This window comes from Apodemus sylvaticus, chromosome 1, assembly GCF_947179515.1.
Source record: "Apodemus sylvaticus chromosome 1, mApoSyl1.1, whole genome shotgun sequence".
Lineage (NCBI taxonomy): Eukaryota > Metazoa > Chordata > Mammalia > Rodentia > Muridae > Apodemus > Apodemus sylvaticus.
In genome coordinates, this window is record NC_067472.1 from 168,154,958 (window position 1) to 168,173,554 (window position 18,597).

Sequence of the window (18,597 nt, forward strand, 5' to 3'; positions counted from 1 at the left end):
AAATCCACCTGCCTCTGCCTCCCAGGTGCTGGGACTACAGGCACTGGTGTGACTCTTTCTTCCTCCCCCTCCCCCTTCTGCCTCCCCCCTCTCCTCCTGGGAGGGGTCAGAAAGACTAGAAATTTGTCCGAGGAAGAACAAAGAAGAGAAAATGAAGTCACCATCCCTGACCTACAGAGCTCATTCCAACTGGCTTAGGAGAAGGGAGAGGAAGTGCACTGTAGTGATCAGGAAATCCCGATCATTCTGCGGCCCCATGGTCTGCGGTCATCGAGGTTTACTAAACTAAGCCTTCCAGGTTATAGTTTAAAATCACACAAGACTGTTGAGCTACTTTCTGGTTATAAAAAGTAATTCTGTGAGAGAAGGACCAGGAAAGCTTGGTTGGGTGATGACAACTCAGAAGATTCCATAAACAGGAGCCACAACTATTTCAATTTCCTGCACCTGAGATTCTAAGAGAAAAGAAATTCACAGAGCATATATGTACTAGTATGAACCTCAGAAAAAAAGAATTAAAAACAGCAAACATGAGTTTCTGGGCACCGCGGCACCTGCCTATAGTCCTAGCTGCTGGAGGTGGAGGTATAGGACGGTGAGTAGCAGGCTAGCCTGGACTACGTAGCTTGACCCTGACTCAAACCAAGAATCAAATCAAAGAAAGAATAAAAACCCACAAGTGGATGCTAAAATTTAAGCTGGTGTAAGGTATAAATCAGCACTAATGAATGGCTGACGTACCTGGACGTGGCAGTTGTTAAGTACACCGTGTGTGTGTGTGTGTGTGTGTGTGTGTGTGTGTGTGTGTGTAACGTGCACACGCATTAAGCCCTATCTCCAGTATGAGAAATGTGGCACCTTCTTACATTAGGCTTTTGTTTATTTATCTCTGAGGTCAGAAAAGGTCCTTTAAAGTTTCTTCTAGATTTAGAACCTTTACAAATTTTGTTTTATATATTCAGTTCTTCAACCAGATTCAGCTTGTATTAAAGTCCCACATCCAAGCGCCTCCATCCTTCTCTTTCCTGGCTAAGTATTATTTTTCCCTTCTCTGTCCGCGCTTCGTTCCAGACAAAGGACAGGTAATACTGATGTGTGGGTTCTGTGCTCACTCCTGGTGCTGGGTGGAGCATTGAGGGAGACCCCACGGATCCTACAGGTTCCCAGACCACGCGGGAGCCTGACGGCAGGGGGCGCTGTGGGGAGCTGCGGCGGGCGCGTGAGGCCCTCTGGCGCGTCCTCTCGCCTCCTCCTCAACTTCCGGTACTGTTGGCGCGCACGGTCATGGATCGTAACCCGTCTCCGCCGCCGCCTAGCTGTGGCCAGGAGGATGAAGAGGACCTGGGTGGGGGAGACCGCATCGGGAGCACGGTCTACAGCAAGCACTGGCTCTTCGGCGTCCTCAGCGGGCTCATCCAGGTGCGGAGTCTCGCGCAGGCGCCCTCCGTACCAGGGGAGTGGATGGGATGCTGGAGGCTCGCGGGTGCAGATTTACTAACTTGCCAGAACCGCGCCGCGCACGTACTTTACTCGGCTTTTAACATCCTAACCCCATTGTCACTTAGGAAATCGAGACCCTATGTTCTAGTGGAATACATAGTTTGGAGTCAGACAGTCCTGATCTCCGAGACGCGAGCTTATCCCATGCTGGAAGCGTGACTCCTTAACCCAGATCCTCGATTTCTTCCATAGTTTCTATAAAACATGATAACCAGTACTATCGTAGACAAGATTTTGTATAGATTGAGATTATAATGAGGCCTCCAATAGATGTGAGTTTTCTGCCAATTGCTGTCTGTGCCGCCAATTTCCGTTTTTTCTGAGCCATTTTCTACATTGCCAAAACAATCGTCCCTTTTATTATTTTTAAAGGTTGTTCTTGTTGCTCGTAGGAGAAAACTTTCTATTTCCTAACTGGGGATCCAAGACTGGTTGTACCACATATTGTGTTCCATCACCAATAGACTGGCCGTCTCCAAACATGGACTATATACCTTCTGAGCTCTTGTAGTCACCCCATGATATACACCCCATTTCCCCAGGACAGAGTCCGACCCTTCCCATAAGATTTAGTTTTTTTTTTTCTTCTTTTATAAGAAATGTCTGTCTTCTCCCAGGAATAGATCATTGGTTCCTAATTTTTTTCTACCATAGTTCTTTCACCAGTTCAGCCCAGTCAGCCTCTTCCTAGTGTGACTGTCTGGTTATAAGTCTTTCCTACACTAACCCTAAACCGTTTGAAACCAAAAGCTTATGTTGTTCTCATTTTTCTACTGTAGTGCCTACAGACCGTATTTACTTGAAGAATGTTTAGGGTGTAGATCTGTCCAAGGCTGTGGAAAGCCTTTGGGGCCACTTGGCAAGAATCTGACATTAGGCCAGGACAAGGAAGCGGGATTCGGCAGGAATTTGACATTGGGCCCTGACTTGACTTGGAAGTTCAGGCAGAAATCTAATTTTAGGCTAGAACTAAGAAGTAGGCTTCAGGCATGAATATGACTTTGGGCTAGGACCGGGAAGTAGGCGCAGCTATCTTGGTCATCCTGATAAGCCCCTAGAAACAGTGATCTCGGGAGGGATCACAGGACATAGTGCCTTGCTTGTGCCTAGACTCTTTGTGTTTATTGTCTCGCTTGGTCCTTTACCTAGAACTGACCTTATTACTTGCATGTAATTAAAATGGTATAAAAGCAGATTGGGAAAAAACCTGCCTCAGCCTCAGAACTGGCTGGGGTTCATGCTACAATGTTGTCTGATTGTCTTTTTTTCTTTTTAATCCTGCTCCTGCCTTGGAGAACCTGTTGACTGACTGAGCTGGCTTAGTCACAAGGCGCTAGTCTTTAGAGACTGTTTTGTCAGAGGATATACTTTTGAGAGACTGAGATTTCTATTTGATAATATTTTACCTGAAGACCTATGAGTATTTCTCATAGGTCTTTTTCTCTTTGTGTTTCTGAAGACTGTCACACCTGAAAGTGGCCCATCTGGCTCAGATGATGAGGAAGAACAGGTGGAGCTTGCTGAAGAAATGGAGAATGAAATTTGCAGAGTCTGGGATATGTCCATGGATGAGGTATGCTGACGGAAGTGAGATTCTGAGCAGACTCAGTGAGGAGGTGGGGAAGGGGCTGGAGGGGTGGCTCAGTGGTTAGGAGCCAGCCCTAGAGGTCCTGAGTTCAATTCCCAGCAGCCACATGGTGGCCCATAGCCATCTAGACTGGAATTTGCTGTGTACATGCAGGTAGAGCATTCATATACATAAAATAAATAAATAAGTAAAAAGGCTCATCCCTCCATTGTTTTCGGAAAGGCCTATTCAGTGATGGCAGTCTCTCCAGTTTGTGGTTCGGGGTATGAAGTCTCAGGAGTTATTAATGTTAAAACTGTGCCTTTAAACATATATACAGTTCCATTCTGTGGACATCATAGTGTATTTAACAGAGATGGGAACTAGGACAGCTATGACATCTCTAGGCAGTGTAAGTTCATGGAGCTACTGACTCATGTATGTTTAGTGTTTGTACCTGTCGTTACTGGGTGAGACTCATCTCTTTGGGGTCCATGTGCACTCTTGGGTCACCTGTTTGGTGTGCCCCTTTGGGGGATACAGGTGGAACAAAAGCCAGAGGGAGGAAGTACCAGGCCGGGTGGTGTGATAGACACCTTTAATCCCAGCACTCTGGAGGCAGAGGCAAGTGGATATCTGAGTTCAAGGCCAGCCTGGTCTATAGAGTAAGTTCCAGGATAGCCAGGGCTACACAGAGAAACCCTGTCTCAACCCAAACCAAAAACAACCCCTGTCCCCCTTTTCTATTAAGGATTTTAGAAATCTAACTCCTGATATTGGATGTATCTCAGTTTTAAGTTGTAAGTTCTTTTTTTTAGAGGCTATTTTATGTATGAGTACTCTATCTGCATGTACACCTGTGTGCTCGAAGAGGGCAGCGGATCCCTTTACTGATGACTGTGAGCCACTATGTGGTGCTGGGAATTGAACTCAGGTCCTCTGGAAGAACAGTCAGTGCTCTTGTCCACTGAGCCATCTCTCTCCAGCCCAAGTTTTAAGTTCTTGCAGGGTAAGATTTAGAAGTTGGCTCTTTCCCCATACTTCTCATATCCTCTCCCTCTCCCCTTTTCTAACAGCCAGCAGATGTCTTTGAATAAGTCAATGAGAATTCTAGGCGGACAGAAAAAGAAACCATTTAGGCTAATCTATTCAGTACAGAATAAAAGGAAGGTTGTAAATTGTTTGGTGCATCACAGTCTGCTTTCGATTGGTTTGTGGGATTAGTCCACTGTCTTGGGACCCAGTACACAAAGGCTCCTATGTTACTTTTGTCTTTTCTGCACAATCTCTGACCTTAGATTTTCCCTTGTGGAGGAAAGGAAGCCAGAATGAAATTAGACTTTTAGGGTTGTCTCAACTGTGCAGCTTGAAGAGCAGGATTTAGCATCAAGTTTGGTAATTATTTTTGTTTGTAGGATGTGGCTTTATTTCTCCAAGAATTTAAGGCTCCTGACATATTCATGGGAGTGCTGGCCAAATCCAGGTGTCCCCGATTAAGAGTAAGTATATAGAGTTCTTTTCTCTTGCTTTACTTACTAGCTATAAGCCAGTAAGTCAGTGTACCTATACTTACTGAACAGTCTTAGGTAATGTACTCCTTGCAGTAACTACATAAGTAGAATTTTAGATTTGGACTAGATGAGGGAGATCGATGCTTCAATTTAACAACTGTGGAAACCAGATAGGCACAGCCATGCTAGGTTGCTAATGCATGACAGAACAAGGGACAGTGGAAGCACTGGCCTGCTATTCGTGTCTCTTGTTCCCTTCATTCACAAAGCCCTCCACTGCCTAAAAACATCCTAAGGTTGCCGTTGCTCAGGGCTTCCACTGTCTGATTGTGAGAACTTTGTGATGCTCTTTCCTGGTCTAGGGCTGCCTGCATCCCATCTCACCAGCAAGGCAACAGTGCTGCCCTTCCTTTCTCTTATCAGTCTGCGTCAATAACTCAGTGTGGCACTTTTCTGCCTTCCCAAATAAGTTCTCTGTGGTTACTGTGTGATTCTCAATACGTATCGCTCCTATGAGACACACTCAATAGATGAAAGAGTCTCAGAGTCTGTGTCCAAATCTCACAGCTTGTTAAAGACAAGCTGGGATTTGAGCCTAAGCCCAACTTCAGTATAACCCTATTGTTGCTTCTTTTTCTTTGAGATAAAGTACAAAATTCCATCGGGTATATTTACAAATCGAAAGTTGAAGTAAAAAAATTTTTTTTAAAAGAAGATTTATATATTTATGTATAGGGGTGCTTTGTCTACATGTATGCCTGCACACCAGAAGAGGGCACCAGATCTCATTATAGATGGTCGTGAGCCACCATATGGTTGCTGGGAATTGAGCTCTGGACCTCTGGAGGAGCAGCCAGTGCTCTTAACCCTCTCACTAGCCCTTTAAATCGAGATTTTTATTTAGTGGAATGCTCCTTCCATATTGGATCCTTACATTAACTTGAAGTGTTGGCAGTTGTGTGGGGTTGTCTCCCGGATCCCGGATGTTACTATTTTAAATATATTGAGTTGTGATCAGTTCAGGAATTAGCCACACTGTTGTAAATGTGTACTAGTCACAGTCTACTAAAGCCAGTTCTCAGCCTGTCTGGGTGGTGGAATCACTAAACCACCAGTCTTACATTAGCACATCCCAGATCACTGGTACTGAGTCCACCTCAGGAGTATCTGATCCTAGCAGGTCGGGGCAGGTCCCAGGGTGTCCACGCTGTTCCCTGTGTCATCAGTGCTTTAGACCAGGGTCATACCCTTTTCAAAAGCTTTGTCCTACAGGACCGTCAAAAGTCAGGCCCCATCTCCACATGAAATTCTAGGCAGTGTTTGACATCCGCCGGGGATTCTCCTGAGCAGCCCAGTCAGGAGGTCGTCCGCTGGCAGAAAGCTCACTCATCTCTCTCTGCTGATAAGAGAATGAGTGTGTTTTTTGCCCCCACACTCTTGATCTTTTCCCAAAGTTTGTGTTTTCCTTGAACTCTCTGCAGTCCCCTCACACATGCGCCAGCTTTCCCCTTCCTGCTTCGTCCATGTCTTGGTCTGACTGTCCAAGTGCAGACCCTTTCTTTGCAGTCCTTTCTGTAGTGAGTCCCTGTGCTGGTATGATACAGGCTTGAGCTGGCGATCTGCGTCAGCCTTCAAAGCTGGGGTTACAGGCCCTGGTCGCCATGGCCAGCTTAGCCGTGAGCCTTACTCTCTTAAGTACAGGACTCCTCTATGACACCACAAAGCCCTGACGTCCCTTTTGGTAGCTGGCGCAACATCCAGCTTTGTTCAGGAATTTCCGACCTGCATGCTGTGTTTTCCAATCCCACGTTCTCTGTCCTAACTCAGGGATGACCGCATTGATCAGTGTGCCCTTGGTAAGCACTGGCTCCGTAGGTGTTACTCTGGAGAGTCTGATCCGGTGGAGTTGATGGCACTTGAAAAGTGTTGACAAACTCCCCAAGTGTTATGTCCCAGCAAGTGTGGAAACCCTGTTCTGTGTGAACGCACTGCGTCCTTTTGTCTTCGTTTTCCCTGTAGACTGGTGTCAGTGTCAAACCTAGGAGCCAAGCCTTATGTTCTCTCTTCTCCTTCCAGCAGACTGTTGGCCAAAGCTTTGCAGTCTTTGGCTCCATGCTTTTCTGTGTGTGCCCCCCATGCCCCCCTTCTGGTGGTGGCTCTGCCTTGGGCTGAGCATCCTGGTACCTAACGTCCAGGCTCTGATGGGCGCAGCTTCCTTCCCAGTTGGAGATCTTGGGCAGTTGTTTGGCTTTCCTGGGCTTCAGTCTCCTCATTTGAGGAGTGGGGACAGTACAGTCCCCATTGTGTACTTACTATGTTAAATGACACATGAAGGGGTTCAGTTCCCTCCTTGAGAATCTTCATGGCTCCAGAGACACCGCTCTGTATTAAGTCTAGACTCTTGAGCAAGGCAGTCAGTCCTGCTCCTTTCCCTCTGCTGTCTTAGGTTTGTCTTCCGTGTCTTCTGTTTGCTTGGGTCTCCTGCTGCTCTCTCCATCAGTTGTCTGTAAGAATCGTCTCCGCCATAAGATTTCCTCACCTGTAACTTCCACCTTCCGATGTCCTTTGTGCCTTTCGTTCCTTCCCAACTCCGTGAGCAGTATGAGCTGAGTGTGTGAATGTGGATGCTGATGTACAATTTTGTATTCTGCCTCCCCATTCCTTCCTCGAACTTGGAGCAGTAAAGGGTTTGTTCAAGTCGTTACTCTTTGTGATTACCTTACAGCCATTGTGACCTGTGAAATTTGATTTAACAGGAAATCTGTGTGGGAATTTTAGGGAACATGGCTTGTTTCCGGGAGATATGTGTGTCCATCAGCAAGAGCGAGGATCATGGGTAAGTCCTACCACCCAACAGCTGTGTTCCCCAGGAGGGGTTCTGAGTTTCTACCCTGAGGGACTCCTGGTCCCTAGGAGAGGTGGGAGTTTGGAGTGCTCCTTGGCTCCTTGTGCTGATGAGGCTGAGGCTTCTGTGTAGCTATGGGCGCGGCTCTGGAGCCTGTGCATCATGGGCAAAGGCCTGAGTCTTCAGAGTAAGTAGGCTAGGCAGCGAGCTAGCGTGTAGAGCCTAGCTCGGAGCTGGGGGCGGCCGGCCAGACCCCAGAGCACTGTAAGCACAGAGAATCTAGAGCTCATCTGCGAAACCCAGTCGCTGAAGTGTTGCTCTGTGAACCTTGACTTAGGGCGTCACAGGTGGGCCTTGCCCATAGACCGGGAGATAAAGGGTCACCCCTGCAATTGAAAGGCTCCAGCCTAGAGGCTGCTTCTCGGCAAGGCAGGGAGCTTTGGCAGAGCCTTTAGGAGTGGGGTCCCACCCAAGCAGTTACCATGGATCTGAGAGCACTGTGCACCTGCAGGATGAAGTTGGTGGGCACGTTCCCCTCCTTGCTGCTGGTTCATGGCTCCTACTGAGGTTCTCAGTGAGGTCTGTGTCTGGTTAAGCTGGGTTTACCCCTGAGCTCAAGTACCTGGGCCTCTTGAATTTGGTTTTGTTACGTTCACATACAAAGTGCTCCATCACGAATTGAAGAGCAAGTGAACGGTGATTTTTGTGTCACTTGAAAGCAGTTAAAGGGCTGGAGAGATGACTCAGCGGTTAAGAGGACCGACTGATTTTCCAGAGGTCCTGAGTTCACTTCCTAGCAACCACATGGTGGCTCACAACCATCAGTAATGGGATCTGATGTCCTCTTCTGGTGTGTCTGAAGACAGCTACTATGTATTTATATGTAATAAATAAATAAATCTTAAAAAAAAAAAGAAAGAAAACAGGTAAAAAAGATGCACAGATAATTGAAAGATATTTTAAGGAAAAATCATAACGCTCTTCCATATCAAATTAGATGCAAAATGAGAAGTGCATTAGCAGAAGTGTAAAGAAGAGTGGGGAGGTGACTGCCAAGATGGGGAGGGGACTGCGGTTCGGAGTGGAACAGCGTAGTGGCTGCAGCCGGGCAGCTGTGTTACTCCTTAGAGACTCAAGTGCTTGCTCTAAAAGGGAGTTCTCAACCTGTGGGTCGCATATCAGATATTTACGTTATGACAGTAACAAAAGTACAGTTATGAAGTAAGTAGTAAAAACATCTATGAAGTAACAGCAAAATAATTGTATGGTTTGGGGGGGCGGGTCCCCAGAACATGAAGAACTGTCCTAAAGGGTCGCAGCATTCTGCACCTTGATGGGGTTTTCTGCATTTATACTTTGTCTTACAATTCGAAACATGCTTAAATGAAATGAAAAGCGGTGTTTGTAATGCGATGATGTGTAAAGCTCCTCTGACTGGCTCTGCAGGCAGGTGCTGCTGCAGTGTTTGTGTGACTCAGACCCACCCACCCTGCTGGAAACCTGCAGGTGAGTGTGTCTCTCTCACGGTGGGACCTGGGCGCAGAGGGAGAGCTCCGCCGTGGTGGCCTTACCTACTGAGCTCACGTTTGTCACCTAGGTTGTTGCTTACTTGCCTTTCCCAGACAGAAGTGGCCAGTGTCTGGGTTAGAAGGATCCGGGAACACCCGTCTGTCTACGCTAATGTTTGCTTCATCATGTCGAGTTCAACAAATGGTAAGCCACCACAGCCTAGGGAGCAAGAGTAAAGCCGGCGTTAGGAAATGACTGTAGACGTCTCGCTTTTCCAATTTTGTGCGTCAGTTTATGTTTTTGTTTTTAAATTTTTTCTAGGTGTTTGCCTGCGTGTGCATCTGTGTGTCTCTTGTGTGCTGTTGTGTGTCTGGTGCCCACAGAGGCCAGAAGGGGGTATCAGATCCCCTAAGACTGGAATTATAGACAGTTATGAGCTGCTTGCTGTGTGGGTGCTGGGAGTCAACCCTGGGTGTGCTGGAGGGGCAGGTGATGCTCTTAAATGGCTGAGCCATCTATGCAGCCTAAGGAAGCCCCTTCGAATTGCAGGGGGTTCAAATAGGCCCCTGGAAACACCCCGGGAGGAAGGGAAGCCTCAGCGACTTGGCTCTGGGAGCAGCGTGGGGAGTTGTTCTTGGCTTCTCATTTGAACGCCTGTCTCCTCTGCAGCTGACTTGCTGGTGAAGGTCGGGGAGGTCGTGGACAAACTCTTTGACTTAGATGAAAAACTCATGTTGGAATGGATCAGAAAGGGGGCTGCCCGGCTCCCAGACCAACCCCAGGAGGACTCTGAAGAGCAGCCGGTGTTTTCCATTGTGCCCTGTGTACTGGAAGCTGCCAGACAAGTGCGGTAGGAGAACCCTTGTACAGGATGTTGTAGGAACATCCCTAGATGGAAGAGTCTCAGTTTCATTCGGTGTGCAGGCTCTCATGGGGTCGCGGTAGCAGAGTAATTTCTCTGCAAGAATCCCGTGTTGAAAGCATTTGATCCGGTGTGGCTTGCTCATGGGCTGTTGTCACTGTTCTTTGTTACTCGGGTCGACCAGAGAGAGAGAGAGAGAGAGAGAGAGAGAGAGAGAGAGAGAGAGAGACTGAGGGATGAATTTAGGCTCTGAGACTCCTTCGGAAGAGCAGTGCCATAAACCTAAGGCAGCAGTCACTGACTAAGTACGAAGGACTGCTTCAGAGCCTAGGTGCCAACCCTTGGGGATTCGGGCCAGATACAATGGCTCTGTTAAAATCCTGCCACAGCGTTTAGCTTGCTGTGGTTACTAACAGCAGTTTATGTATTTTAAATAATCAAAGAGAATGCTGCAGTGTTTGTGTGTCTCAGACCCACCCACCCTGCCGGAAACCTGCAGGAGAGTGTTTCCCACGGTGGGCCTGGCGGGCAGAGGGAGGGCCCACCATTGAGCACACTGGTTTTTCCTTGCTTCCTCCTTGCGTCTGTATACCTGTCTGCATAGGTGGGGGACTTGGGGGCTCCATGTCTTGTCATGAAAGGCAGGAGTTTATGGGTTATTAAAACAATTTATTACTAATTACTGCAATGTTAATATTTGAATTATCCACTTAGTTGTTAGCATAGTTTCAGAACTTATTGGAGTATGTTAAAAGCTATTAATTTTATTCCTTTTATCAAATGAAGTTTAAACTACACTAGCACACACACAGACACACACACACAGACACACACACACACACAAACACACACAGACACACACACACACACACACACACACACCCTGCCTCTTCAGGATTCCCAGTGTGTGAGTTGTGTTGCCGTCATCTTGTTTGGAGAATAGGAGAGAACCGGAAGCCCTTACTTACCCCTCCCTACCCAGCTCTCCTCACGCCCGGCCAGTCAGCTTCTGAGCCATACTCCTGGCTCTTCCTGGGATCTCATCCATCATGGCATCCAGGCCCTTGTCTGTGGCTTGGGCAAGTGCCACACCCACTCTCCTGCCTTCTGAGCTGCCTGGCTTGCCTCAGCCTTACAGCTGCTTTTGCGGGCTGCACACCCGTGTTAGTTTGTGCAGCAGGCCCTCCAGTCACCTTCGTGGGAACTGATCACATCCTGCACACAGATGTGCAAGGCTGGCACACAAGGCTCTCTCTCTACAAAGCCTTTGTGTCGACGCCCCCCTTGCTCCCCAAAGCCTGTCCCTCCGTGTTCTTGTTCAGCTGAGTGAATTCCCAGTCCTCAGGTGCACCAGGCCCTTTGCCTTTGCTCAGGGGGCCTCTCACCCACGCCTCCAACACCCGCTCTTCAGATTCCTGCGCAAGCACCAGTTCTCTTAAGATCTCTTCCCTGACTAAATTTCTGTGTTGTCTTTTAGCGTCTGGGCCCTTTAGTGTTAAATTCCTTTTATTTTTTTAGGCAGTTACCCTTTTAATTGCCTTCTTTCCTCCCAGACCTGTACAGTTTGTGAAGGTAGGTATAGCATCTTAACACCCCCTGTCTTCCTTGGCCCCTGGCATTAAGTGCCCCAAATGACAGACATTCACACCAACACAGCTGAGCCAGTACTTTCTCACGCTGTGCACTTAATTGTCTGGCTGAAGCAGCAGCATTTTGAGTTCTAATACAAAGTGTTGAGCAAAAGAATTAGATTTGTATGGTTCTAGCGTTCTCAGCGAGAGCTAGGATGATCTGTGAGGACTGGAGAGCGTCAGTACCTGGTGCCTAGTGCTGTAGGTCTCCCATCCCCCTATGGGAATCTCAGTATCACAGATAAACACAGTTACACTCACACACACACACACACTCATTCACACACATACCCTCATACATACATACACATTTACACACATTCTCACATGTATACCTCACACACATTCACACACTCACATAAAGACACAGACACACCCACTTTTTTCTGTTTTCCCCATTTTAATGGAAGTGCTAGTTTGCAGAGTGACGGCTGCTCTCCGGCCAGTGCAGTCACGAGTGCTCTTGGTGTTTGTGCCCGCTCAGTTCTGACAACCTGGAGGGGCTGGGTGTTTACATGCGCGTCTTACAGCTGCTCACCACGGTGGACGAGGGAGTCCAAGCGATCGGTAAGGTGGATTCTTGGAGCTCACTGAAGTTGCTCACTTAAGTCTTCACTGGCTTTAAATTACTACTTTCTAAAACCATTTAAGTGCAGTGTCCTGATACCGGAAAAGACACGTGGAGTTTACTCTTTGATCTGGTGTGCCACGAATTCTGCCAGCCTGACGACCCGCCCATCATACTGCAGGAGCAGAAGACAGTGCTGGCTTCTGTCTTCTCAGTGCTGTCTGCCATCAGTGCCGCGCGGGCCGAACAGGAGCACCTGCAGATAGACGAAGGCAAGTGTAGTGTCCGCTCACTGCATTAGGTCGGTGTCCACCAGAGCGTGTGCAGGCCGGCGTGTGCTCACCACTGGGTTTCTCTCTTACTTTTTCTCTGTTTAAAAAGAAAATACCCTTATTTAGTACCCTAGTCACGTGAAATATTCGATAACACATATGATGATGTTTATAAAGGCAGTGAGGAGAGAGCTTGGGGTGCAGCTCCAGTGGGGCGCTTGCTTAGCACGAGTGCATTCCTCGTCAATCCCCAGCACCCAACAGCAGGGCTCCATCCAGAGGCACCACCCTGCTTTATCAGGAATGCTTTCTAAAGTCCCTGTATTTTACCAACTCCACCGTGTGCTCACTGATGAGCCGTACCTGGTGAGGACAGTGTCTCTTCAGTCTGACGTCTCAGTGTTTTCCACGGCTTTGACTTGTTTAATCCTGAATTACGGTGAAGTGTTCATAGCCCCAAGTGCTTGCCGAAGCTTCATTGGGACTGCATTGAGCGTGGGCTGTGCCGAGGAGTGTATTGGCAGGTCTGCCCATCTCAGAAGCGGTTTCGTGCTTCTCAGCTTACATATTATGTTTATTCCTAGACATTTTATCTTTTGAATAGCTGTTTCTGTCACATACTTTCTTCTGTTTACTATTGTTGGGCTTTATGAAGGCTGTTGATTTGTACATTAATTTTGATTCAAGCATCTTTACTGACTTGCCTGCAGTTTGATTTTGCTGTGCTTAGGGTTTGACCCAGGGCCTTGCACATGTAGGTGGACATCCTGTCACTGAGCTGTATCTACTTTCCTGACTTGTTGTTCTTAAATTCTACCTGCCTGCCTGCTTGCCTGCCTGTCTGCCTGCTTGCCTGCCTGTCTGCCTGTCTGTCTATCTATCTATCTATCTATCTATCTATCTATGTATCATCTATCTATCTTAATGTGCATAGGTGTTTTGCCTGCACATGTATGTGTGCACCAGCTGCCTGGTGTTTATGGAAGTCAAAAGAAAGTGTTGGATCCCCTGGGAAGGGCTTCTGAGCCATCCTGGGGGAGGTGGGATTCGAACCAAGGTCCTATGGAAGAGTCGTCAGTGCTCTTAACTACTGAACCATCTCTCCAGCCTTTGTCTTACTGTTTTTAGTAATAGGTCCCATAATAATCTTGTACTTTATCTGATCTTAAGATACATATACTTTGTCATTTTTCTATCTGACTTCTTTTTATGTAAATGAGTTGCCTAGTATCTCTGGTATTTTTAAATGCCTGATAGGAAGCTCTCTTATTTTGACTCTATGGGTAATGTCTCAAGATCCTCACCCTTTAGTGTTATTGGGCATAAGGGGCTTAGTTTTTTTCCATTCAAGGATGTTTTGATATCTTCCTGTTTTAAGTTTTATTTAAGTAAGCATTGTTTTTATATTTAAGGAGAGGTTACTGGTTAGTTATTTCTCCACCAGTGAAATGCACCAGTACAAGCCAGATTAGATTATATGAAATGCTGGTATATTGGGAAGTTGCTTTTGGCTGAGCTCACTGGCCTGAAGGACCAAGGCCAGGGAGGTCCCCATGGGGAGAGAGGTTGGGGAAGGGAGAAGAGAAAGAGAAAGGGTGGACACACAGAGAGAGAGAGAAGAGGAGAAAAAGAGAGACAGGGAGGGGGACTAAAATGGATTATATAGGGAGGAGCCTCGGGGGCTGGAAGGTTCAAGGTTGGGACAGAGTGTGCCAGGTAGGGACTGAGGGATGCTGGGAGAACCTGGAGGCCTGGTTGGCTTTGGTATGTAAGAGATGCACCTCACCCCGTTTCGGGGTCTGAAACCAATTACCTTGCTGACAAATGACACTGAAGAGCCTGGGGAGCTGGCAGAGGTTGTCCTGTGAAAGCTTGGGAGGAGCTGCTGTGCACGGAGACTAGACCCTTAAAACAGTGTGTGCTGCGTGTTGGAGGGGGACGCTCGCTCCGTAAGCAGCTCAGCTGCCAGGGAGTGGGGGGGGGGGCAGGAACCCTGCTGTGGGGGAGGCCGGGAGCCACTGGAGGCTCGAAGCACAGGCTGGATAGGTACGCTGGCTGTGGACGCCGTGGGCTGATAAACGGAGGGAGCCATGGGTGAAAAGGGAGAAGAGTGGCAGGCTGTGTGGCATCGGGACAAGCACGGCTGGAGCCTTGATGAAGGCAGGAACCGCAGCGACGAGGGAGGGTACTGCCAGACTGTTCACTTACAGATAGGAAGAGTGGTGTGTGTGTGTGGTGTAGTGTGTAGTGTGGTGTGCAGTGTGTGTGTGTGATCTTTCTGGTGGCACAGGGAGTTTTTCTGTGTGAGATCAGCAACATCCCTTCTTGATGTCACTGGACCAGGCATTCTTACTGTGGGGCCCTCTGTGTGGTCCCCAACTTTATGTAGTTTCTGTGTTTGTTAGCTCCCTGTTACCTCTGGCTCTCTCCTTATGTACTTCGAGCCTTGCAGAGCTCTTGGGAGCTGGGGTTTGTTCTAGTTAACTGTGCTGCTGTGATACAGCACTGAGCAAAAGAAACTTGGATGTGGGAAAACAGTTTATTTGAGCTTACAGGTTACAGGCCATCATTGGTGGAAGTCAGAGCAGGAACCAGAAGCAGAAACCACTCTACCTACAAACCCTATAGGATATGTATGTAGCACTCGTTCAGTATGGATGGATGGATGGATGGATGGACAAATCAACAAACAAATGAATACTTAATCTGACTGATTTCATTCTCTTGATTCTGTGCAGGGGATCTTCCTCTAATTGACAGCCTAATTCGGGTATTACAAAATATGGAACATTGTCAGAAGAAACCAGAGAACCACTCAGAGTCTGACACAGAAGAGCCCACGGTCTGTGGTTCCACCCAAGATGACTTCCACATGAAGATCTTGAAAGACATTTCCTGTGAATTCCTTTCTAGTATTCTTCAGGTGTTGACAAAGGTAAGAGGAAGTATTGGCTTCTTCAGCAAAATAAAAGGTGTAGATTTCTTGGTTTCCTGAACTTAAAAGCTTTAGGGTAGGAGTGGCTGTCCTGGGGTAGAACCAAGGACTGGGTACCCTGGGAAAGATGGCCCACGCAGGGCCACCTGTGTCCTTAGCTCCGCTGTTACTTTTTTTTTTTTTTTTTTTGGTTTTTCAAGACAGAGTTTCTCTGTGTAGCCCTAAAAGTCCTAGAACTCACTCTGTAGACCAGGCTGGCCTCGAACTCAGAAATCCACCTGCCTCTGGCTCCCAGAGTGCTGGGATTAAAGGCGTGTGCCACCACCACCGGTCAGCTGTTACTTTTTATGGTATTAAAAACATTTTTTTTCCTGTCCGGTTTTCCTCTTCTGCCTTGTGTGATTTTGGGATTGGAACCTGGGCCTTGTGTTTGGTAGGCATGCAGTCTCCCTCTGAGCTGTAACCTCAGCCTCGTTCTTATTTCTTTTGTTTTAAGTAGGGCGGGTTGCACATGGGTGAAAGTCTGAGGACAACTTGCGAGAGTGTGCTCTTTCTCTCCACCATTACTTTTTCTATATAAAAGCAGTATGACTATTTTACTCAATTTGGGAATATCTGTAGTTTTAAAATAACTGATGTGGTTTTTATATGAGTGCTTACACATACAAGCAATAAAAGGCATATAGACAGACTACATTATTCAAATTTATATGGATAATTTCTGATATGTGAAAATGTTGATTTTTGTTTGGCTCTTATAATTTTATGTTAAATTCAACAGGTGAAAATTTGTGCCCTATTTTGATTTATATTTTTGGTTATTACTGAGATGGATTATCTTTTTATATATTTGTATATTATTTGCCTTTCTTCTTTAAAAAGATCTTATTTTTAAAATTTTGTATGTTGGGAGGCTAGTGAGGTGGTCCAATGGTGAAGAGCACTGGCTGTTCTTCCAGAGGTCCTGACTGAGTTCAATTTCCAGCAACCACATGGTGGCTCACCACCATCTATAAAGGGATTTAATGCCCTCTTCTGGCATGTGGGTATACATGCAGACAGAGCACTCCTGCATTAAATAAATATACAGAAATAAATAAATTTAAATTTTGGTATTTTTGTGGTGCTTAGAGTCAAACCCAGGACTTTTCAAATGCTTACCAAGTGCTTCACCACGGAGCTGCATCCCTTGCCTGATGTGTTTATTCATTTTGACTGTTTATTCTTGAGTAGTCCTTATGTCTTAGTCACTCTTGCATTGATGTGAGGAGACACCATGACCAAATCGACTCTTATAAAGGAAAGCGTTTAACTGGGGCCGGCTTACAGGGTCAGAGGCTCAGACGGTTATCATCATGGTAGGAGCACGGCAGCGGACAGGAGTGGAGCTGGAGAAATGGCAGAGGGCTCTATATCCCCATCTACAGCGGAGAGAGAGACATGAGCCTGGTGGGCTTCTCAGACCTCGAAGTGACACCCACAGTGACAGCTTCCTCCAACAAGGCCACACCTGCTCCAAGGCCACACCTCTTAGTCCTAATCCTTTCATATAGCGCCACTCCCTGGTGACTAAAATTCAACTTTGGGAGCCTTCCGGGGCCATTCGTATTCAGACCACCACAGCACCTTTTTAATATTACTTTTAGATTAGCAGGAAGGTGGGTTGATTAAAAAACCCAGAGGACACATTCTGAGTCTTAGATAGCACCTTCAGGGAATTTGGATTTAATCTGGAGAAAACTGAGGTGCATCTGAATTTTTTTTTCTTTTTTTAAGGAAGTGATAGGATCAGTTTGGGTAGGCTACGGAATAGAGATGAGGGCTGGGCCAGCGGCCAGCGAATGGGCCGAAGGTTGGTAATCTTCAGGGAACCTGAGTAATTAAGGTTGGTAGTCTGGGAACGGGAGCCTGAGTAAGGGGGGAGGCCTGGGATGAGGTAGAGGCTTCACATAGACTCCAGCAGTGGAGTCAGCCAGAGAGGAGGACAGGTCTCAGCGGTGCCTGAGCTCCTGCCCAGGCAGCAGGGGGAGCGTGTGCCCTTCACTGAGATTACCTGAGTGGAGGTCACAGAAGGCTCAGCGCAGGGCACTCAAAATGCTGATGAGAGCAGCCGTGACTGTGTATACTGATGTCTATGTTTGCAGATACAGCATTCATCATTTTCCTCTTCTGATAATAAATTTTCCTTTTGCTTGCCATAGGAAACTGTGGCTCGGGGACTGAAAGAGGGCCAGCTAAGCAAACAGAAATGTTCCTGTGCCTTTCAGAGCCTCCTGCCCCTCTACAGCCCTGTGGTGAGTATGGTGACTACATGGCGGGCTGATTCCGTTGTCAAAAATGGTAGCATACCTTCCAGGACTGAATGCCGTATGGGAGAGATGGCGTAAGGGGGCTTGACAGCAAGGGGATTATAATGAAATGTTAGTGAGCTACCCTGCAAGGAAGCAGTGGGAGTCTGTAACAGCCGGGAGTGAAAGGAACTAACAGGCCAGGATCCTAACTTCTGGGGTTGTCACTGGAGTATTTCAAGTGGCCTGCCGGAAGTCTCTTGGCTGACACCTGTTTTTATATTGGGTTGTTTGGAAGCCTGAGGAGGAAGTTTTCATAGGTCACCATCAGTGTCTTTAAAACCACCTTTCCCTCTGCTCTAAACATTGATTTTGTGTGACTCACAGGTGGAAGACTTCGTTAAAGTCGTACGTGAGGTTGATGAGGCTCTTGCTGACGACCTAGAAGACAGCTTTCCAAGGGAGAAGGCACAGACTTAAGACCCAAGTTGGAGCTTCTGCTGTCCAAGGAATAAACTTTGTATTTTTTATGGTTTTAAAGTTGGCATCTGGATGATTCCATAGTCTGCCCTGATGCCTGTCTCCTCCCACTTGTATTTGTACTAGACGCTGGTTTACCCCCGTCACCTGCGCCCCCTGCCCCGTTCCCCCCGCCCCCCCCCTGCATTGAGTGTATGTTACTGATGTTTAGTTGAGGAAGAGGACATCCTAGTTTGTTATCCCAGTCAAGGTTACTACTGCTGGGAAGAGACTCCATGACCATGACAACTCATAATCAGGCTGGCTTACAGGTCTAGAGGTCGAAGGAAGCATGGCGTGTGCAGGCAGGTGTGGTGCTGGAGGAGGAGCCGGGAGTTCTGCATCTGGATCTGAAGGCAGTAGAAGAGGCCTGGGCAAAGCTTGAGCCTAGGAGACCTCAAAGCCTGTCCCACAGTGACGCTTCCTCCAACAAGGCCACGCCTCCTAATAGTGCCTCTCCCAATGGACAGTGCATTCAAACACATGAGTCTATAGGAGCCATTTCTATTCAAATCACCATATTTGTCAAAGCAAAGGTTCTTTTTCCGATATTGAGTTGTAAGGATTGTCTTCATAACCATTAATTTAGC

The 18,597-nt window shown here is 47.3% G+C and overlaps 1 protein-coding gene across 1 annotated transcript; it reads left to right on the forward strand.

Annotated features, from left to right (window-relative positions):
- The first annotated feature begins 1,260 nt into the window (after positions 1–1,260).
- On the forward strand, positions 1,261–18,028 carry Saal1 (serum amyloid A like 1). The gene is made up of 12 exons (XM_052162499.1): positions 1,261–1,419; positions 2,960–3,073; positions 4,483–4,566; positions 7,335–7,414; positions 8,870–8,929; positions 9,021–9,136; positions 9,602–9,782; positions 11,910–11,992; positions 12,077–12,265; positions 15,004–15,200; positions 17,402–17,494; positions 17,876–18,028. Exons 1-12 carry the CDS (start codon positions 1,285–1,287, stop codon positions 17,966–17,968), a joined length of 1,425 nt encoding a protein of 474 aa, XP_052018459.1. The 5' UTR covers positions 1,261–1,284; the 3' UTR covers positions 17,969–18,028.
- The last annotated feature ends 569 nt before the right edge of the window (positions 18,029–18,597 follow it).

Coding starts and splice junctions, on each gene's coding strand:
- Saal1 (XM_052162499.1), top strand. CDS start 1,285: ATGGATCGTAACCCGTCTCCGCCGCCGCCTAGCTGTGGCCAGGAGGAT. Junction 4,567..7,334: donor CCAGGTGTCCCCGATTAAGA/GTAAGTATATAG, acceptor TTGATTTAACAG/GAAATCTGTGTGGGAATTTT. Junction 15,201..17,401: donor TTCTTCAGGTGTTGACAAAG/GTAAGAGGAAGT, acceptor TGCTTGCCATAG/GAAACTGTGGCTCGGGGACT.